This window comes from Pseudophryne corroboree, chromosome 1 (genome assembly GCF_028390025.1).
Source record: "Pseudophryne corroboree isolate aPseCor3 chromosome 1, aPseCor3.hap2, whole genome shotgun sequence".
Classification (NCBI taxonomy): domain Eukaryota; kingdom Metazoa; phylum Chordata; class Amphibia; order Anura; family Myobatrachidae; genus Pseudophryne; species Pseudophryne corroboree.
Genome location: NC_086444.1, coordinates 526700142 through 526720764, shown reverse-complemented (window position 1 = coordinate 526720764; position 20623 = coordinate 526700142). Strand labels below are relative to the sequence as shown.

Here is a 20623-nt window from a genome sequence, read left to right as displayed (position 1 = left end):
GATACCCGCAGCCGGAGAAGATACCTGGTGCATTGAAGCCGGGCAAGAGAGGTGCTGCGGCGGTGAGCGAGGCTGCGGGCTGTGTGTGTGGGGGGGTGTCTGTCAGTGGCACTGTGGGGCAATGTGTATCTGGCAGTGGCGCTGTGGGGCAATGTGTATCTGGCACTGTGTACTGTGTAAAATAGGGGAATCTACTGCCTTAATGTGCAAAAATTGAATGAAGGTGTGCTGAGAGACGACACAAGGGGTAGGTGAAGGTGTGCTGAAAGACGACACAAGGGGTAGGTGATAGTGTGCTGAGAGACGACACAAGGGGTAGGTGATAGTGTGCTGAGAGACGACACAAGGGGTAGGTGATAGTGTGCTGAGAGACGACACAGCGGGTAGATGATAGTCATGTTGGCACGCCACATTTTCAGTGGTCACCCCCCTTCTGATATGTGACCACGCCCCTTCTGGTGCGTGGACACGCCCATTTTTCCAACGCGCACCTTCGCCGCGCACATGCTTTACTGCTGATTTGAGGGGTTTTGGGGAGGGGGGGCAATCTTCATCTTGCCCTGGGCTCCGAAAACCCTAGTTACGCCTCTGCACATAAAACGCAATAGTGGCAGAGAAAAGCGCACCATGGAGGTAAACATGGAACACTGGAGAAAGTAACCGTGATTGCACAGGGTCAAAATACACAGAGGTGATACACAAACATGAAGAGGGGGAGGAAGCAAATAGAAGTGGGCTGGGGTTAAAATGAGTTTGAGATCATGTAACACTGACCTTTAGCAGAATTGGGTGCAACATATGCACTGAATGTTTCCATGATAGGCTTCTCAGATTCTCAGCAATACCGAATATTAAAAATAAAAAAACAGAGAGGGCACTCACTTTTCATGTACAGGTTGAGTATCCCATATCCAAATATTCCGAAATACGGAATTTTTTGAGCGAGAGTGAGATAGTGAAACCTTTGTTTTCTGAGGGCTTAATGTACACAAACTTTGTTTAATACACAAAGTTATTAAAAATATTGTATTAAATGACCTTCAGCCTGTGTGTATAAGGTGTATATGAAACATAAATGAATTGTAAAAAATGTACTAAACATTGGCTAGAATGACCTTCAGGCTGTGTGTATAAGGTGTATATGAGACATAAATGCATTCTGTGCTTAGACTTAGGTCCCATCGCCATGATATCTTATTTAGGTATGCAATTATTCCAAAATACGGAACAATCCGATATCCAAAATACTTCCGGTCCCAAACATTTTGGATAAGGGATACTCAACCTGTATTGCACCTGGGTGAGAAGTGCTGGTCACATAGAGTGTGAGTTACTATTGAAAGGAGCTGTAAAACTGGTTCTGGAGGTACCTCAGTAGTTTAGAAAGTAGTAGCGCACCACTTAACAAGCAGGGGTGAGACCTTGGGAAGGTAGGATAATGTCTCTGGTTCTGGCAGGTGCTGTGATAAGACTATAGCCAGAGGAGACAAGCCCCTTGTGCAGTGGAAGGCACAGCCGTTCGTGGGTGTATGGATGACAGGAGGTGAAAAAAGCTGGGGTGTAGTCTCTCAGCAGTGAGCAAGAAAAAAAGAAATATTCCCCTTTTACTTAAATCTGTGGGTTCCAGACACTGGCAGTTCAGGTGGGTGTAGGCCACAGCTCGTCCGCTCCAACGAACATTCTGTCTGCAGAGAGCTCCCCTCACTAGTGATGGAGACTCAGCTATCTCAGTCTCTGAAAAAATTAATTTGTCCCGACACGGTGGGGTTTCTGCCAGTACTCTGAAGACCCCAACCCCCCGCATGCACCACTGCCAACATGCAAATGAGCCCCTGTGTATTTCCAAATAATGAATGTGAATGAGACCCCAGCATATGAGGCAGAGATTCACAAAAGAACGTAAAAGTTACAAACCAGATGCCTGAATTTTCTGTCCATATAATTTTTATTTAGTAATTTGATAAGCAATGGAAAAGTGATGTCCTCCTACATCGTGCTTTCCAATCTTTTCCTTAAGGAACACTATATCAGTCCATGTTTTAGCGATATCCAGACTTGAGCACATATGTTTAGACTATTTCTTCAGTAGACGCTGCCTCCTCCTTTTGATTTAAGATTAATAAAGCCAGTATATATATATATATATATATATATATATATATATATATCAGTATGTATGTATGTATGTGTATATATATATATATATATATATATATATATATATATATATATATATATATATATATATATATATATATATATCGAACGTGGTTCTAATAGAGAGGGGTATGCATCCATCCACTCATCATTAGTATAGAACAGGCGGCACTCACTGGTCTTTGTAAGAAAGTGTATTGTTCAAAAATTCAATAAGGTGATTGGCACATTTTGCCAACGTTTCAGCGCCACGCAGGGCGCTTTTCTCAAGGCTGTGTGCAAAGCTACAAGCTGGTTTCTTTTGCTTGTAGCTTTGCACACAGCCTTGAGAAAAGCGCCCTGCGTGGCGCTGAAACGTTGGCAAAATGTGCCAATCACCTTATTGAATTTTTGAACAATACACTTTCTTACAAAGACCAGTGAGTGCCGCCTGTTCTATACTAATGATGAGTGGATGGATGCATACCCCTCTCTATTAGAACCACATTCGATATCCATTGGACCTTAGGACGGCACCCAGGCAGATGTCGACATAAGTGAGTGCCGACCTTACCAGCTTTGTATATATATATATATATATATATATCACCATATATTGCCGGCACTCCACTAAAACGGCAGCTTGCTCCGGTGCCACATCAGAAATAATGCAAGTTCCAAACAAGAAGGCACTCTGGAGACATCAATTGTAGCAAAAATAGCAAAAGTGTATTAAGGTCGGGTCCCGACCTTAATACACTTTTGCTATTTTTGCTACAATTGATGTCTCCAGAGTGCCTTCTTGTTTGGAACTTATATAAACCTTTCTAATCAATGGTAATCACTCCTACTATAAGAACTGATTCCAAACCCCTGATGAAGTCCTAACGGACGAAACGCGTTGGGTTTTGCAACGTCTGGTTAACAAAGTCCTTATCACAAACATCTGGTTGGAGATACATCCATTTCGAGTTCTGACTGTGATCACCTGGCTGTAAAATCCTCACATCCAACTGTAATTTATGTATAAGATTGTAATATTGTTTTATATGAATTTTTAGAAGGTTGTGTCAATAACGAACGCTTAGGATAAATATCGTTTGTTTCTGTACAATAAAAACTTTTAATTATTGTCATACAAAAGGCATATTGGCTCCCACGAGAATCCATTTCTATTTGTAATCTACTTTTAATACCTTATCTGACAGAGGGTATTTCTTGTTGGTTTGAGACTAGAGGTATAGCGCAAGATATTAGGGTTGATTTTTTGTTTTGATATATATATATATATATATATATATATATATATATATATATATATATATATATATATATATATATAAAATTTCTGAACGCTTGTAGGGGTGGTCTTCAGTATGCCGCATGTCGGGATCCCGGCGCACAGTATACCGGCACCGGAATCCCAACAGCCGGCATACCGACACTTCCCCTGGAGGGAGAACAAACGCGCCACCGTGCCCGCAGCGTGGCGAGTGCAGCGAGCCCGCAAGGGGCTCATTTGCGCTTGCCACACTGTCGGTAAGCCGGCGGTCGGGCTCCCGGCACCGGTATGCTGGTCGCCGGGAGCCCGACCGCCGGCATACCATACCTCACCCGCTTGTAGAACATTTGTACTGTAATGGTTAATTTTACACTTGGAAAGCAGTTTAAGGGGGTATGCAATTTGCTCCGGTAATCTCAGAGCTGTTGATTTCGTCCCACTGCCTATTCAATTAGGACCCGTTTTTGTCAATTTTTAAGGCATTTTCGCCAATGCCTTTTCACCTTTTTTTTTGTGTGAAAAATCCATTGAGAAAGATGCCTCTAAATCGGCACGCGTTTTTGCCTGCGCAGGTGCAGTGCAGCTAATGAAAGCAAATGCCTTGTTACTACATATGTATTCTTAAATGAACCACAGTAAATAGTGCAAAAGACTAAATTAAAAAATGTTGGCATGAATTGTAGAACTCTTAGTGATTTTCTTAAGTGCATACAAATATATATATATATTTCTCTAACGTCCTAAGTGGATGCTGGGGACTCCGTCAGGACCATGGGGAATAGCGGCTCCGCAGGAGACAGGGCACAAAAGTAAAAGCTTTAGGATCAGGTGGTGTGCACTGGCTCCTCCCCCTATGACCCTCCTCCAAGCCTCAGTAGATTTTTGTGCCCGGCCGAGAAGGGTGCAATCTAGGTGGCTCTCCTAAAGAGCTGCTTAGAGTAAAAGTTTTGTTAGGTTTTTTATTTTCAGTGAGTCCTGCTGGCAACAGGCTCACTGCTACGAGGGACTTAGGGGAGAGAAGTGAACTCACCTGCGTGCAGGATGGATTGGCTTCTTAGGCTACTGGACACCATTAGCTCCAGAGGGAGTCGGAACACAGGTCTCACCCTGGGGTTCGTCCCGAAGCCGCGCCGCCGACCCCCTTGCAGATGCCGAAAAGTGAAGAGGTCCAGAAACCGGCGGCAGAAGACTCTTCAGTCTTCATAAGGTAGCGCACAGCACTGCAGCTGTGCGCCATTGTTGTCAGCACACTTCATAGCAGCGGTCACTGAGGGTGCAGGGCGCTGGGGGGGGGCGCCCTGGGCAGCAATGATAGTACCTTATTCTGGCTAAAAATACATCACATATAGCCCCTGGGGGCTATATGGATGTATTTAACCCCTGCCAGGTCTCAGAAAAACGGGAGAAGAAGCCCGCCGAAAAGGGGGCGGGGCCTATTCTCCTCAGCACACAGCGCCATTTTCCCTCACAGAAATGCTGGTGGGAAGGCTCCCAGGCTCTCCCCTGCACTGCACTACAGAAACAGGGTTAAAACAGAGAGGGGGGGCACTTATTTGGCGATATGTATATATATATTAAAATGCTATAAGGGAAAAACACTTATATAAAGGTTGTCCCTGTATAATTATAGCGTTTTTGGTGTGTGCTGGCAAACTCTCCCTCTGTCTCCCCAAAGGGCTAGTGGGGTCCTGTCCTCTATCAGAGCATTCCCTGTGTGTGTGCTGTGTGTCGGTACGTGTGTGTCGACATGTATGAGGACGATGTTGGTGAGGAGGCGGAGCAATTGCCTGAAATGGTGATGTCACTCTCTAGGGAGTCGACACCGGAATGGATGGCTTATTTAAGGAATTACGTGATAATGTCAACGCGCTGCAAGGTCGGTTGACGACATGAGACGGCCGGCAAACAAATTAGTACCTGTCCAGGCGTCTCAAACACCGTCAGGGGCTGTAAAACGCTCATTTACCTCAGTCGGTCGACACAGACACAGACACGGACACTGACTCCAGTGTCGATGGTGAAGAAACAAACGTATTTTCCTTTAGGGCCACACGTTACATGTTAAGGGCAATGAAGGAGGTGTTACATATTTCTGATACTACAAGTACCACAAAGAAGGGTATTATGTGGGGTGTGAAAAAACTACCTGTAGTTTTTCCTGAATCAGATAAATTAAATGAAGTGTGTGATGATGAGTGGGTTTCCCCCGATAGAAAATTATTGGCGGTATACCCTTTCCCGCCAGAAACACCCTTTAGGGTGGATAAGGCGCTCACACGCTTATCAAAACAAGTGGCGGTACCGTCTCCAGATAGGGCCGCCCTCAAGGAGCCAGCTGAGAGGCTGGAAAATATCCTAAAAAGGTATATACACACATACTGGTGTTATACTGCGACCAGCTATCGCCTCAACCTGGATGTGCAGCGCTGGGGTGGCTTGGTCGGATTCCCTGACTGAAAATATTGATACCCTTGACAGGGACAGTATTTTATTGACTATAGAGCATTTAAAGGATGCATTTCTATATATGCGAGATGCACAGAGGGATATTTGCACTCTGGCATCAAGAGTAAGTGCGATGTCCATATCTGCCAGAAGATGTTTATGGACACGACAGTGGTCAGGTGATGCAGATTCCAAACGGCACATGGAAGTATTGCCGTATAAAGGGGAGGAGTTATTTGGGGTCGGTCCATCGGACCTGGTGGCCACGGCAACAGCTGGAAAATCCACCTTTTTTACCCCAAGTCACATCTCAGCAGAAAAAGACACCGTCTTTTCAGCCTCAGTCCTTTCGTCCCCATAAGGGCAAGCGGGCAAAAGGCCAGTCATATCTGCCCAGGGATAGAGGAAAGGGAAGAAGACTGCAGCAGGCAGCCCATTCCCAGGAACAGAGCCCTCCACCGCTTCTACTAAGTCCTCAGCATGACGCTGGGGCCGTACAAGCGGACTCAGGTGCGGTGGGGGGTCGTCTCAAGAGTTTCAGCGCGTAGTGGGCTCACTCGCAAGTGGACCCCTGGATCCTACAAGTAGTATCCCAGGGGTACAGATTGGAAATTCGAGACGTCTCCCCCTCGCAGGCTCCTGATGTCTGTTTTACCAACGTCTTCCTCCGACAGGGAGGCAGTATTGGAAACAATTCACAAGCTGTATTCCCAGCAGGTGATAATCAAAGTACCCCTCCTACAACAAGGAAAGGGGTATTATTCCACACTATATTGTGGTACTGAAGCCGGACGGCTCGGTGAGACCTATTCTAAATGGATAATCTTTGAACACTTACATACAAAGGTTCAAATCAAGATGGAGTCACTCAGAGCAGTGATAGCGAACCAATAGGGTGTCTCTGGACATCAAAGATGCTTATCTCCACGTCCCAATCTACCCTTCTCACCAAGGGTACCTCAGGTTTGTAGTACAAAACTGTCATTATCAGTTTCAGACGCTGCCGTTTGGGTTGTCCACGGCACCTCGGGTCTTTACCAAGGTAATGGCCGAAATGATGATTCTTCTTCGAAGAAAAGGCATCTTAATTATCCCTTACTTGGACGATCTCCTGATAAGGGCAAGGTCCAGGGAACAGTTAGAAGTCGGAGTAGCACTATCTCAGGTAGTGTTACGTCAGCACGGGTGGATCCTAAATATTCCAAAATCGCAGCTGATTCCAACTACACGTCTACTGTTCCTAGGAATGATTCTGGACACAGTCCAGAAGAAGGTGTTTCTCCCGGAGGAGAAGGCCAGGGAGTTATCCGAGCTAGTCAGGAACCTCCTAAAACCAGGCCAGGTGTCAGTGCATCAGTGCACGAGGGTCCTGGGAAAAATGGTGGCTTCTTACGAAGCGATTCCATTCGGAAGATTCCATGCAAGAACTTTTCAGTGGGATCTACTGGACAAATGGTCCGGATCGCATCTTCAGATGCATCAGCGGGTAACCCTGTCGCCAAGGACAAGGGTGTCTCTTCTGTGGTGGCTGCAGAGTGCTCATCTACTAGAGGGCCGCAGATTTGGCATTCAGGATTGGATCCTGGTGACCACGGATGCAAGCCTGAGAGGCTGGGGAGCAGTCACACAGGGAAGAAATTTCCAGGGCTTGTGGTCAAGCATGGAAACATCTCTTCATATAAACATTCTGGAACTAAGGGCCATTTACAATGCCCTAAGTCAAGCGAAACCCCTGCTTCAGGGTCAGGCGGTATTGATCCAATCGGACAACATCACGTCAGTCGCCCACGTAAACAGACAGGGCGGCACGAGAAGCAGGAGGGCAATGGCAGAAGCTGCAAGGATTCTTCGCTGGGCGGAAAATCATGTGATAGCACTGTCAGCAGTGTTCATTCCGGGAGTGGACAGCTGGGAAGCAGACTTCCTCAGCAGACACGACCTCCACCCGGGAGAGTGGGGACTTCACCCAGAAGTCTTCCACCTGATAGTAAACCGTTGGGAAGAACCAAAGGTGGACATGATGGCGTCCCGTCTAAACAAAAAACTAGACAGATATTGCGCCAGGTCAAGGGACCCTCAGGCAATAGCGGTGGACGCTCTGGTAACGCCGTGGGTGTACCAGTCAGTGTATGTGTTCCCTCCTCTGCCTCTCATACCAAAAGTACTGAGAATCATAAGAAGGAGAGGAGTAAAAACTATACTCGTGGTTCCGGATTGGCCAAGAAGGACTTGGTACCCGGAACTTCAAGAGATGCTCACGGACGAACCGTGGCCTCTACCTCTGAGAAAGGACCTGCTCCAGCAGGGGCCTTGTCTGTTCCAAGACTTACCGCGGCTGCGTTTTGACGGCATGGCGGTTGAACGCCGGATCCTGAGGGAAAAAGGCATTCCAGATGAAGTCATCCCTACCCTGGTCAAGGCCAGGAAGGACGTAACCGCAAAACATTATCACCGCATTTGGCGAAAATATGTTGCGTGGTGTGAGGCCAAGAAGGCCCCTACAGAGGAATTTCAACTGGGTCGTTTCCTCCATTTCCTGCAAACAGGACTATCTATGGGCCTAAAATTAGGGTCCATTAAGGTTCAAATTTCGGCCCTGTCGATTTTCTTCCAGAAAGAACTGGCTTCAGTGCCTGAAGTTCAGACATTTGTAAAAGGGGTACTGCATATACATATAAAAGCCCTTACTTAATTTTTCATTCTGACAGGGCAGAATTGAGGACTCGTCCTCAATTTCTACCTAAGGTGGTTTCTGCATTTCACATGAACCAACCTATTGTGGTACCTGCGGCTACTAGGGACTTGGAGGACTCCAAGTTGCTTGACGTTGTCAGGGCCCTGAAAATATATGTTTCCAGGACGGCTGGAGTCAGAAAATCTGACTCGCTGTTTATCCTGTATGCACCCAACAAGCTGGGTGCTCCTGCTTCTAAGCAGACGATTGCTCGTTGGATTTGTAGTACAATTCAGCTTGCACATTCTGTGGCAGGCCTGCCACAGCCAAAATCGGTAAAAGCCCATTCCACAAGGAAAGTGGGCTCATCTTGGGCGGCTGCCCGAGGGGTCTCGGCTTTACAACTTTGCCGAGCAGCTACTTGGTCAGGGGCAAACACGTTTGCAAAATTCTACAAATTTGATACCCTGGCTGAGGAGGACCTGGAGTTCTCTCATTCGGTGCTGCAGAGTCATCCGCACTCTCCCGCCCGTTTGGGAGCTTTGGTATAATCCCTATGGTCCTTACGGAGTCCCAGCATCCACTAGGACGTCAGAGAAAATAAGATTTTACTTACCGATAAATCTATTTCTCGTAGTCCGTAGTGGATGCTGGGCGCCCATCCCAAGTGCGGATTGTCTGCAATACTTGTATATAGTTATTGTTACAAAAATTCGGGTTATTATTGTTGTGAGCCATCTTTTCAGAGGCTCCTTTTCGTTTTATCATGCTGTTAACTGGGTTCAGATCACGAGTTGTACGGTGTGATTGGTGTGGCTGGTATGAGTCTTACCCGGGATTCAATATCCTTCCTTATTATGTACGCTCGTCCGGGCACAGTATCCTAACTGAGGCTTGGAGGAGGGTCATAGGGGGAGGAGCCAGTGCACACCACCTGATCCTAAAGCTTTTATTCTTGTGCCCTGTCTCCTGCGGAGCCGCTATTCCCCATGGTCCTTACGGAGTCCCAGCATCCACTACGGACTACGAGAAATAGATTTATCGGTAAGTAAAATCTTATTTTCTGTTGCAATTCTAAAATAGATGGCTTTCTATTTTGATTGCTCAATGTTAGCAGTTCTACGCTGTACAGCTTTCCAAACTCCCATCTTCATTGGTACATATGCTCGGTCTTCCTTTACGTGCTAATTACATTTTAAAGCTGCACTCCTGGTTAGCCGTGACACTTATTATTCACCATTTTATATTGGACACTGATGTGTGTAAGTGGGAGGACTAATAAGAAGCTGCAAGGTTGTGGCTTTGTATTGGTCTGCACAGCCATTCCCCACCCCAGCTTTTGTCTGGGGCTGTCAGATGAATTGAGCCGTAGGCATAAATTTGCATGGAGCAGCCCCAGGGCTTCAGTGATTGGTATGACAAGTCCAGTTGATGTGTTTTTTTTTTTTTTTTCAACCTTACTTCGGAATGAAGCGTTAACTTTTCAGGACAGCATTATAGCAATATTCTTATCTTTTTACATGTCTGCTTTTATTTGTAGTAAGTTATAGTTAGTTATTTTAGTTTTTATTTTTTTTTCAATCTTAAGGAACGTAAGAAATAAAACCTTGGCAACAAGAACATCGAAGAACCGATATGAACTCGAAGAAGAGAGAGAATCCGCTTGCACTTCAACTAGACGTAGATCCTCAACAAGAAATGTGTGCAACCTAAACACTGGGGCAGTTGAATCTGTAATGGTGCAAGTCCTAAAACAAGCAGAGTTTCTTAGAGCAAAGGAAGAAAAGAGGTACAGAATTGAGATGACACTTTTTGCTGCTTTTATTAAGTGGGGGTCACTAAATCTATAAAATTTCTGTATTAACCCTTTAGTTGCCTGTGACATAGAATCTACATCAGTGCTAACTCGCTTTTGTACTGTAGCCACCGTGGCTGACAACCACACCAATTCTATTGAGAGAGTGGAGTGACTCTCACCTCACATGTAAATTGTCATAACGGAGCCCAGGTTGCAAGCAGGAATCATTGGTGGTGCTCTCTGCCATATTGTCTTAGCTATACATGTTTGCTAAAGATTGTATTTCTCATACGTCCTAGAGGATGCTGGGGATGCTTCAAGAACCATGGGGTATAGACGGGATCCGCAGGAGACATGGGCACTTTAAGACTTTAAAAGGGGTGTGAACTGGCTCCTCCCTCTATGCCCCTCCTCCAGACTCCAGTTAGATTCTGTGCCCAGTGAGACTGGATGCACACTGAGGAGCTCTCCAGAGTTTCTCAGAAAAAAGACTTTGTTAGGTTTATTATTTTCAGGGAGACCTGCTGGCAACAGGCTCCCTGCATTGTGGGACTGAGGGGAGAGAAGCAGACCTACTTCTGTGAGTTTCAGGGCTCTGCTTCTTAGGCTACTGGACACCATTAGCTCCAGAGGGTCTGATTGCTAGGTACGCCTAGATGTTCGTTCCCGGAGCCGCGCCGTCAACCCCCTTGCAGAGCCAGAAGTCAGAAGCCGGGTGAGTAGAAGAAGATCAGAAGACTTCAGTGACGGCAGAAGATTTCAGTGACGGCTTTTGAGGTACCGCACAGCGGAGCGCTGCGCGCCATGCTCCCACATACAAAACGGCACTGCAGGGCGCAGGGGGGGCACCCTGGGCAGCCTAAATCCTCACTAGCGAATGGCACAAGTGTATGCAGTGCCTAGGCACTAAATACAGACCCCCGCCAGTATAAATATGTGAAATTAAGCGGGACTGAAGCGCACCATTAAGGGGGAGTGGCTTAGCCCTCACAGCTCTGACCAGTGCCATTTTCTCTTCACAGAAGCTGCAGAGACACTGAGCCTGGCCTCCCACACTACTGTACAAGTGACAGGGTGCAAAACGGGGGGGCGGGCACAAGTGATTTGGTGCTTTTTTTATTGAAGTTAAAAGCGCCAACAGGTCTGGGCAGTATATTACTCGCTTCAGAACCGGGATAGGCGCTGGGTTGTGAGCTGGCAGAACTCCCTCTGTGTTTCTCTAACAGGCTTTGCTTTGGGTCTGTCTCCTATAGCCCCAGTGTGGTTGTGGGTGTCGGTACGCGTGTGTCGACATGTCTGAGGCTGAGTGCTCTTCCCAGGAGGAGGCTGGAGTGGGGACAGAAAAGGCTGTGGGAGTGACCGTGTCGGCAGCGCCGACGGCTGATTGGGTAAATATGTTGAGTGTTTTGAATGCAAATGTGGCTCGGTTGACTAAGAGATTAGATAAATCTGAGTCTAAGAACCATGCATGGAGGAAATCCATGGAGGATGCATTGTCACAAACTCAGACCCATTCGGGGTCACAGAAACGTGCATTTACCCAGATAGCAGATACAGATACCGACACAGACTCTGATTCCAGTGTCGACTATAGTGATGCCAGATTGAATCCTAAACTGGCTAAGAGCATTCAGTACATGATTGTGGCGATAAAAGAAGTATTACATATCACGGAGGATCCTGCTGTTCCTGATACAAGGGTCTGTATGTTTAAAGGAAAGAAACCTGAGGTAACGTTTCCTCCCTCTCACGAACTGAACGCTCTTTTTGAAAAGGCTTTGGAAAATCCTGACCAGAAGGTACAGGTTCCCAAAAGAATTCCAGTGGCATATCCGTTTCCCTCTGGGGACAGTGAAAAGTGGGAGTCAACCCCCACGGTGGACAAAGCTCTGTCGCGTCTGTCCAAAAAGGTGGCGCTTCCGTCTCCTGACACGGCAGCCCTAAAGGATCCTGCGGATCGTAAGCAGGAAAATACACTAAAATCCATTTATGTCACTACAGGTTCGCTCCTCAGGCCTGCCGTTGCTTCGGCATTGGTGAGTAGCGCTATTGAAAAGTGGGCAGATAACTTATCATCTGAGATAGATACCCTGGACAGGGATAGCGTGCTTTTGACTCTGGGTCATATCAGGGACGCTGCAGCATATTTAAAAGAAGCTGCAAGGGATATTGGCCTTTTTGGATCAAGGGCCAATGCCATAGCAGTCTCAGCTAGGAGGGCATTGTGGATTCATCAATGGAATGCTGATGCTGACTCTAAGAAGACTATGGAGTCTCTACCGTTTAACGGTAGTGTCTTGTTTGGTGACTGCCTCACTGACCTGGTATCTATGGCTACCGCGGGTAAGTCATCATTTCTACCTTATGTTCCTGCATAACTAAAGAAAACGCCCCACTATCAGATGCAGTCCTTTCGGCCCAATAAATACAAAAAAGGACGAGGGTCCTCCTTCCTTGCTGCGAGAGGAAGAGGAACGGGAAAAAGGTCACAGGCTGTGGCAAGTTCCCAAGAGCAGAAGTCCTCTCCAGCTTCTACCAAATCCACCGCATGATGCTGGGGCTCCTCTGCGGGAGTCCGCACCGGTGGGGGCACGTCTCAAACTCTTCAGTCAGGTCTGGGTTCACTCGGTCCTGGATCCTTGGATATTAGAAATAGTAACCCAAGGGTACAAATTAGAGTTTCAAGACGTGCCCCCTCACTGATTTTTCAAATCGGCCTTGCCAGCTTCTCTTTCAGAAAGGGAGGTAGTATGCGCTGCAATACTAAAGCTGTGTCAAAATCAAGTCATTGTCACGGTACCCCCGTCACAATAGGGGGAGGGCTTTTATTCGAGTCTGTTCGTGGTCCCGAAGCCGGATGGCTGTCAGACCGATTCTGAACCTAAAATCCCTCAACTTCTTTCTAAAAAAATTCAAATTCAAGATGGAATCTCTCCGAGCAGTAATCTCCACTCTGTAGGAGGGGGATTTTATGGTGTCGGTCGACAAAAAGGATGCCTACTTACACGTTCCCATATATCCTCCACATCAGGCATACCTGAGGTTTGCTGTTCAGGATTGTCATTACCAATTTCAGACGTTGCCGTTTGGTCTGTCCACGGCTCAGAGAATTTTCACCAAGGTTATGGCGGAAATGATGGTCCTCCTGCGCAAGCAGGGAATCACAATTATCCCGTACGACGATCTCCTCATAAAGGCGAGATCCAAGGAGCAATTGCTGAAAAACGTTGCGCTCTCACTGACTATTCTGCAACAACGTGGTTGGTTCCTAAACTTGCCAAAATCACAGTTGGTTCCGACGACACGGCTGTCGTTCCTGGGTATGATTCTGGATACAGAATTACAGAGTTTTTCTTCCAGTGGAAAAGGCTCTGGAAATACAGAACATGGTAAAACAGATTTTGAAACCGGCAAGAGTGTCGATTCTTCAATGCACTTGGTTGCTGGGGAAGATGGTGGCGGCTTACGAGGCCATTCAGTATGGCAGGTTCCATGCCAGGGTGTTTCAGTGGGACCTGTTGGACAAGTGGTCCGGGTCTCACCTGGACATGCACCGGAAAATAATCCTATCTTCCAGGACCAGGATCTCCCTCCTGTGGTGGCTGCACAGTTCTCACCTTCTGGAGGGACGCAGGTTCGGGATTCAGGATTGGATCCTGGTGACCACAGATGCAAGTTTCCGAGGCTGGGGAACAGTCACACAGGGGAGAAACTTTCAGGGAAAATGGTCAAGCTGGGAAGCTTGTCTCCACATAAACATTCTGGAATTAAGGGCCATTTACAACGGCATTCTGCAAGCGGAACATCTTCTTCGCTGTCTGCCCGTCTTGATTCAGTCAGACAACATAACAGTAGTGGCGTACATAAACCGCCAGGGCGGAACAAAGAGCAGAGCGGCAATGGCCGAGGCCATGAAAGTTCTTCGCTGGGCGGAGAGACATGCAAGCGCTCTGTCAGCAGTCTTCATTCCAGGAGTGGACAACTGGGAAGCGGACTTCCTCAGCAGACACGATCTCCATCCAGGAGAGTGGGGTCTTCATCAAGAGGTCTTTGCAGAAGTGACAAGTCGTTGGGGAGTTCCTCAAGTGGACATGATGGCGTCATGCCTCAACAAGAAACTTCAGAGATATTGTTCCAGGTCGAGGGACCTTTAAGCAATAGCGGTGGACGCCCTAGTGGCACCGTGGGTGTTTCCGTCGGTCTATGTGTTCCCTCCACTTGCACTCATTCCAAAGGTGATAAAGATTATAAGAACAACAAGGGTTCAGGCGATACTCATTGTTCCAGACTAGCCAAAGAGGGCCTGGTATCCAGATCTTCAGGAGTTGCTCATAGAAGATGCCTGGCCTCTTCCTCTATGGGAGGACCTGTTACAACAAGGTCCGTGCGTGTGTCAAGACTTACCGCGGCTGCGTTTGACGGCATGGCGGTTGAACGCCAAATCCTAGCCCGAAAGGGTATTCCCAGTGAAGTCATTCCCACACTTCTTCAGGCTTGAAAAGAAGTAACGGCAAAGCATTACCACCGTATGTGGAGGAAATATGTGTCTTGGTGTGAATCCAAGAAGGCTCCTACGGAAGAATTTCAGCTGGGGCGTTTGCTTCATTTTTTGCAAGCAGGTGTGGATGCGGGCCTAAAGTTAGGCTCTATTAAAGTACAAATTTCGGCCTTATCAAATTTCTTTCAGAAAGAATTGGCCTCCCTTCCAGAAGTTCAGACCTTCGTGAAAGGCGTACTGCACATCCAACCTCCATTTGTGCCTCCTGTGGCACCGTGGGATCTTAATGTGGTATTGCAGTTCCTGCAATCTCATTGGTTTGAACCTTTACGTAAGGTTGAGTTAAAATTCCTTACTTGGCCTTGGCATCCGCAAGGTGGATATCTGAGTTGGCGGCTTTGTCTCACAAAAGCCCCTATTTAATCTTCCATGCTGATAGAGCGGAGTTGAGAACTCGTCAGAAATTTCTGCCGATAGTGGTTTCATCATTTCATGTGAACCAGCCTATTGTGGTACCAGTGGCTACTGACGCCTTGGCGGAATCGAAGTCTCTCGATGTGGTTAGAGCTTTGAAAATCTATGTCGCCAGAACGGCGCAGATTAGGAAAACAGAGGCTCTGTTTGTCCTGTGGGCTCCCAACAAGATTGGGGCTCCGGCTTCCAAGCAGACTATTGCGCACTGGATCTGTAATACGATTCAGCAGGCTCATTCTACGGCAGGATTGCCGTTACCTAAATCGGTGAAAGCCCATTCTACCAGAAAGGTGGGCTCTTCCTGGGCAGCTGCCCGAGGGGTCTCTGCATTACAGCTTTGCCGAGCTGCTACTTGGTCGGGTTCAAACACCTTTGCGAAGTTTTACGAGTTTGATACCCTGGCTGAGGATGACCTCTTGTTTGGTCAATCGGTGCTGCAGAGTCATCCGCACTCTCCCGCCCGTTCTAGCGCTTTGGTATAAACCCCATGCATCCCTAGCATCCTCTAGGACGTATGAGAAAATCGGATTTTAATACTTAACGGTAAATCCTTTTTTCTTAGTCTGTAGAGGAAGCTGGGCGCCCGTCCCTGTGTGTGCAGTTTGGTTTTGGTTACACTCTTGTTGAGTTAAGTACAGTCAGTCTGTGGCTGATGTTGGTCATGCCATTGCATGCGTTGTTGTTGAATGCCATGTTGTACGGCGTGTTTGAGGTGTAAGCTGGTATGTATCTCACCTTAGTTTAAAATATTAAATAAATCCTTTTCCTCGAAATGTCCATCTCCCTGGGCACAGTTCCTATAACTGGAGTCTGGAGGAGGGGCATAGAGGGAGGAGCCAGTTCACACCCCTTTTAAAGTCGTAAAGTGCCCATGTCTCCTGCAGATCCCGTCTATATCCCATGGTTCTTGAAGCATCCCCAGCATCCTCTACGGACTAAGAGAAAAGGATTTACCGGTAGGTATTAAAATCCTATTTCTCTGACGTCCTAGTGGATGCTGGGGACTCCGTAAGGACCATGGGGAATAGCGGCTCCGCAGGAGACTGGGCACAGCTAAGAAAGATTTAGGACTACCTGGTGTGCACTGGCTCCTCCCACTATGACCCTCCTCCAGACCTCAGTTAGAATCCTGTGCCCGGCTGAGCTAGATGCACACTAGGGGCTCTCCTGAGCTCCTAGAGAGAAAGTATATTTTAGGTTTTTTATTTTACAGTGAGATCTGCTGGCAACAGACTCACTGCAGCGAGGGACTAAGGGGAGAAGAAGCGAACCTACCTAACAGGTGGTAGTTTGGGCTTCTTAGGCTACTGGACACCATTAGCTCCAGAGGGATCGACCGCATGGAACCGGCCATTGATGTTCGGTCCCAGAGCCGCGCCGCCGGCCCCCTTACAGAGCCAGAAGCAAGAAGAGTCCGGAAAATCGGCGGCAGAAGACATCAGTCTTCACCAAGGTAGTGCACAGCACTGCAGCTGTGCGCCATTGCTCCTCATACACACTTCGGTCACTGAGGGTGCAGGGCGCTGGGGGGGGGCGCCCTGAGCAGCAATAAAAACACCTTGGCTGGCAAATATATCACAATATATAGCCCCAGAGGCTATATATGTGATAAATACCCCTGCCAGAATCCATAAAAAAGCGGGAGAAAAGTCAGCGAAAAAGGGGCGGAGCTATCTCCCTCAGCACACTGGCGCCATTTTCTCTTCACAGTGCAGCTGGAAGACAGCTCCCCAGGCTCTCCCCTGTATTTTTCAGGCTAAAAGGGTTAAAAAGAGAGGGGGGGCCACTAAATTTAGGCGCAATATTGTTTATACAAGCAGCTATTGGGGGAAAAATCACTCAGTTATAGTGTTAATCCCTGCATTATATAGCGCTCTGGTGTGTGCTGGCATACTCTCTCTCTGTCTCCCCAAAGGACTTTGTGGGGTCCTGTCCTCAGTCAGAGCATTCCCTGTGTGTGTGCTGTGTGTCGGTACGGCTGTGTCGACATGTGGGATGAGGAAGGTTACGTGGAGGTGTCCCCTGTGAGGCCGACACCAGAGTGGATGGATAGGTGGAAGGTTTTAACCGACAATGTCAACTCCTTACAAGGCTGGATGACGTAAAACAGCTGTGTGACAGCCGGCTTCTCAGCCCGCGCCTGCCCAGGCGTCTCAAAGGCCATCAGGGGCTCAAAAAAGCGCCCGTTACCTCAGATGGCAGACACAGATGTCGACACGGAGTCTGACTCCAGTGTCGACGAGGTTGAGACATATACACAATCCACTAGGAACATCCGTTACATGATCTCGGCAATGAAAAATGTGTTACGCATTTCTGACTTGAACCCAAGTACCACATAAAAGGGGTTTTATTTTTGGGGAGAAAAAGCAGCCAGTGTTTTGTTCCCCCATCAGATGAATGAATGAAGTGTGTAAAGTAGCGTGGGTTCCCCCAATAAGAAACTGGTAATTTCTAAAAAGTTACTGATGGCGTACCCTTTCCCGCCAGAGGATAGGTCACGTTGGGAGATATCCCTTAGGGTGGATAAGGCGCTCACACGTTTGTCAAAAAAGGTGGCACTGCCGTCTTAGGATACGGCCACCTTGAAGGAGCCTGCTGATAAAAAGCAGGAGGCTATCCTGAAGTCTGTATATACACACTCGGGTTATATACTGAGACCTGCAATTGCCTCAGCATAAATAGTGCTGCTGCAGCGTGGTCTGATACCCTGTCAGATAATATTAATACTCTAAGACAGGGATAATAGTTTGCTAACATAGAGCATATTAAAGACGTCGTCTTATATATAAAGGATGCACAGAGGGATATTTGCCGGCTGGCATCCAGAATTAATGCAATGTCCATTCTGCCAGGAGGGTTTTAGAAACCCGGCAGTGGACAGGTGATGCTGCCTATAAAAGGCACATGGAGATTCTGCCTTATAAGGGTGAGGAATTGTTTGGGGATGGTCTCTGGGACCTCGTATCCACAGCAACAGCTGGGAAGAAAATTTTTTTACCTCAGGTTTCCTCACAGCCTAAGAAAGCACCGTATTTTCAGGTACAGTCTTTTCGGCTTCAGAAAAGCAAGCGGGTCAAAGGCGCTTCCTTTCTGCACAGAGACAAGGGAAGAAGGAAAAAGCTGCACCAGCAGCCAGTTCCCAGGATCAAAAATCTTCCCCCGCTCCCTCTGAGTCCACCGCTTGACGTTGGGGCTCCACAGGTGGAGACAGGTGCGGTAGGGGCGCATCTCGGGAACTTCAGGGACCAGTGGGTTTGCCCACAGGTGGATCCCTAGGTTCTGCAAATAGTATCACAGGGATACAGGCTGGAGTTCGAGGCGACTCCCCCTCGCCGTTACCTCACCTCAGCCTTGCCTGCTGCCCTCGGAGAAAGGTAGTACTGGCGGCAATTCACAAGCTGCACTTCCAGCAGGTGAAATCAAGGTACCCCTCCTTCAACAAGGCCGGGGTTACTATTCCAAAATGTTGTGGTACCGAAACCAGACGGTTCGGTGAGACCCATTCTAAATTGAAAGCCTTGAACACTTATATACGAAGGTTCAAGTTCGAAATGGAATCGCTCAGGGCGATTATTGCAAGCCTGGAGAATTTCATGGTATCACTGGACATCAAGGATGCTTACCTGCATGTCCCTATTTACCCTCTTCACCAGGAGTACCTCAAAATTGTGGTACAGGATTGTCATTACCAATTCCAGACGTTGCCGTTGGTCTGTCCCCGGCACCGAGGTATTTACCAAGGTAATGGCCGAAATAATTATCCCGTACTTGGACAATCTCCTTATAAAGGCGAGGTCCAGGGAGCAGTTGTTCGGCGGAGTAGCACTATCTCGGGAAGTGCTACAACAGCACGGCTGGATTCTGAATATTCCAAAGTCGCAGCTGGTTCCTACGACGCGTCTACTGTTCCGGAGTATGGTTCTGGACACAGAACAGGATAAAAAGGGTTTCTCCCGGAGGAGAAGTCCAAGGAGTTGTCGTCTCTAGACTGAGACCTCCTAATACGTATACAGGTGTCAGTGCATCAATGCACGCGAGCCCTGGGAAGGATGGTAACTTCTTACGAAGAAATTCCATTCGCCAGGTCCCATACAAGGATTTTCCAGTGGGATCTGTTGGACATGTGGTCCGGGTCGCATCTTCAGATGCATCGTCGGATAACCCTGTCTCCAAGGGCCAGGGTGTCGCTGTTGTGGTGGCTGCAGAGTGCTCATCTTCTAGGGGGCCGCAGATTCGGCATACAGGACTGGGTCCTGGTGACCACGGATGCCAGCCTTCGAGGCTGGGGGGCAGTCACACAGGGAAGAAATTTTCAAGGCTATGGAAAAGTCAGGAGACTTCCCTACACATAAATATTCTGGAACTAAGGGCCATCTACAATGCCCTAAGTCAGGCTAGACCCCTGCTTCAACACCGGCCGGTGCTGATCCAGTCAGACAACATCACGGCGGTCGCTCATGTAGACGACAGGGCGGCACAAGAAGCAGGGTGGCGATGGCAGAAGCCACAAGGATTCTCCGATGGGCGGAAAATCATGTGTTAGCACTGTCAGCAGTGTTCATTCCCGGAGTGGACAACTGAGAAGCAGACTTTCTCAGAAGACACGACCTCCACCCGGGAGAGTGGGGACTTCATCCAGAAGTCTTCCAAATGATTGTACACCGTTGGGAAAGGCCACAGGTGGACATGATGGCGTCCCGCCTCAACTAAAAGTTACAAAGATATTGCGCCAGGTCAAGGACCCTCAGGCGATAGCTGTGGACGCTCTGGTTACACCGTGGGTGTACCAGTCGGTGTATGTGTTCCCTTCTCTGCCTCTCTTACCCAGGGTAATGAGAATAATAAGAAGGAGAGGAGTAAGAACTATACTCATTGTTCCGGGTGGGCCAAGAAGAGCTTGGTAATCAGAACTCCAAGAAATGATCTCAGAGGACCCATGGCCTCTGCCGCTCAGACAGGACCTGCTGCAGCAGGGGGCCTGTCTGTTCCAAGACGTACCGCGGCTGCGTTGAACGGCATGGCGGTTGAACGCCGGATCCTGAAGAAAAGGGAATTCCGGAGGAAGTTATCCCTACGCTATTTAAAGCTAGGAAAGAAGTGAACGCTAACCATTATCACCGCATATGGCGGAAATATGTTGCGTACTGTGAGGCCAGGAAGGCCCCAAAGGAGAAATTTCAGCTAGGTCGATTTCTGCACTTCCTACAGTCAGAGGTGACTATGGGCCTACAATTGGGTTCCATTAAGGTCCAGATTTCAGCTCTATCGATTTTCTTCCAAAATGGAACTGGCTTCACTGCCTGAAGTTCAGAC

The 20623-nt window shown here is 47.9% G+C and overlaps 1 protein-coding gene across 2 annotated transcripts in view; it reads left to right on the top strand.

Annotated features, from left to right (window-relative positions):
* BRD10 (bromodomain containing 10) overlaps positions 1–20623 on the top strand; it is a 134223-nt gene that overhangs the window by 52243 nt on the left and 61357 nt on the right. For both annotated transcript variants that reach the window (XM_063913994.1, XM_063913993.1), the window contains exon 2: positions 10126–10326. In XM_063913994.1, coding sequence (XP_063770064.1) covers positions 10126–10326 — 201 coding nt within the window. The remainder of the gene's footprint in view (positions 1–10125; positions 10327–20623) is intronic.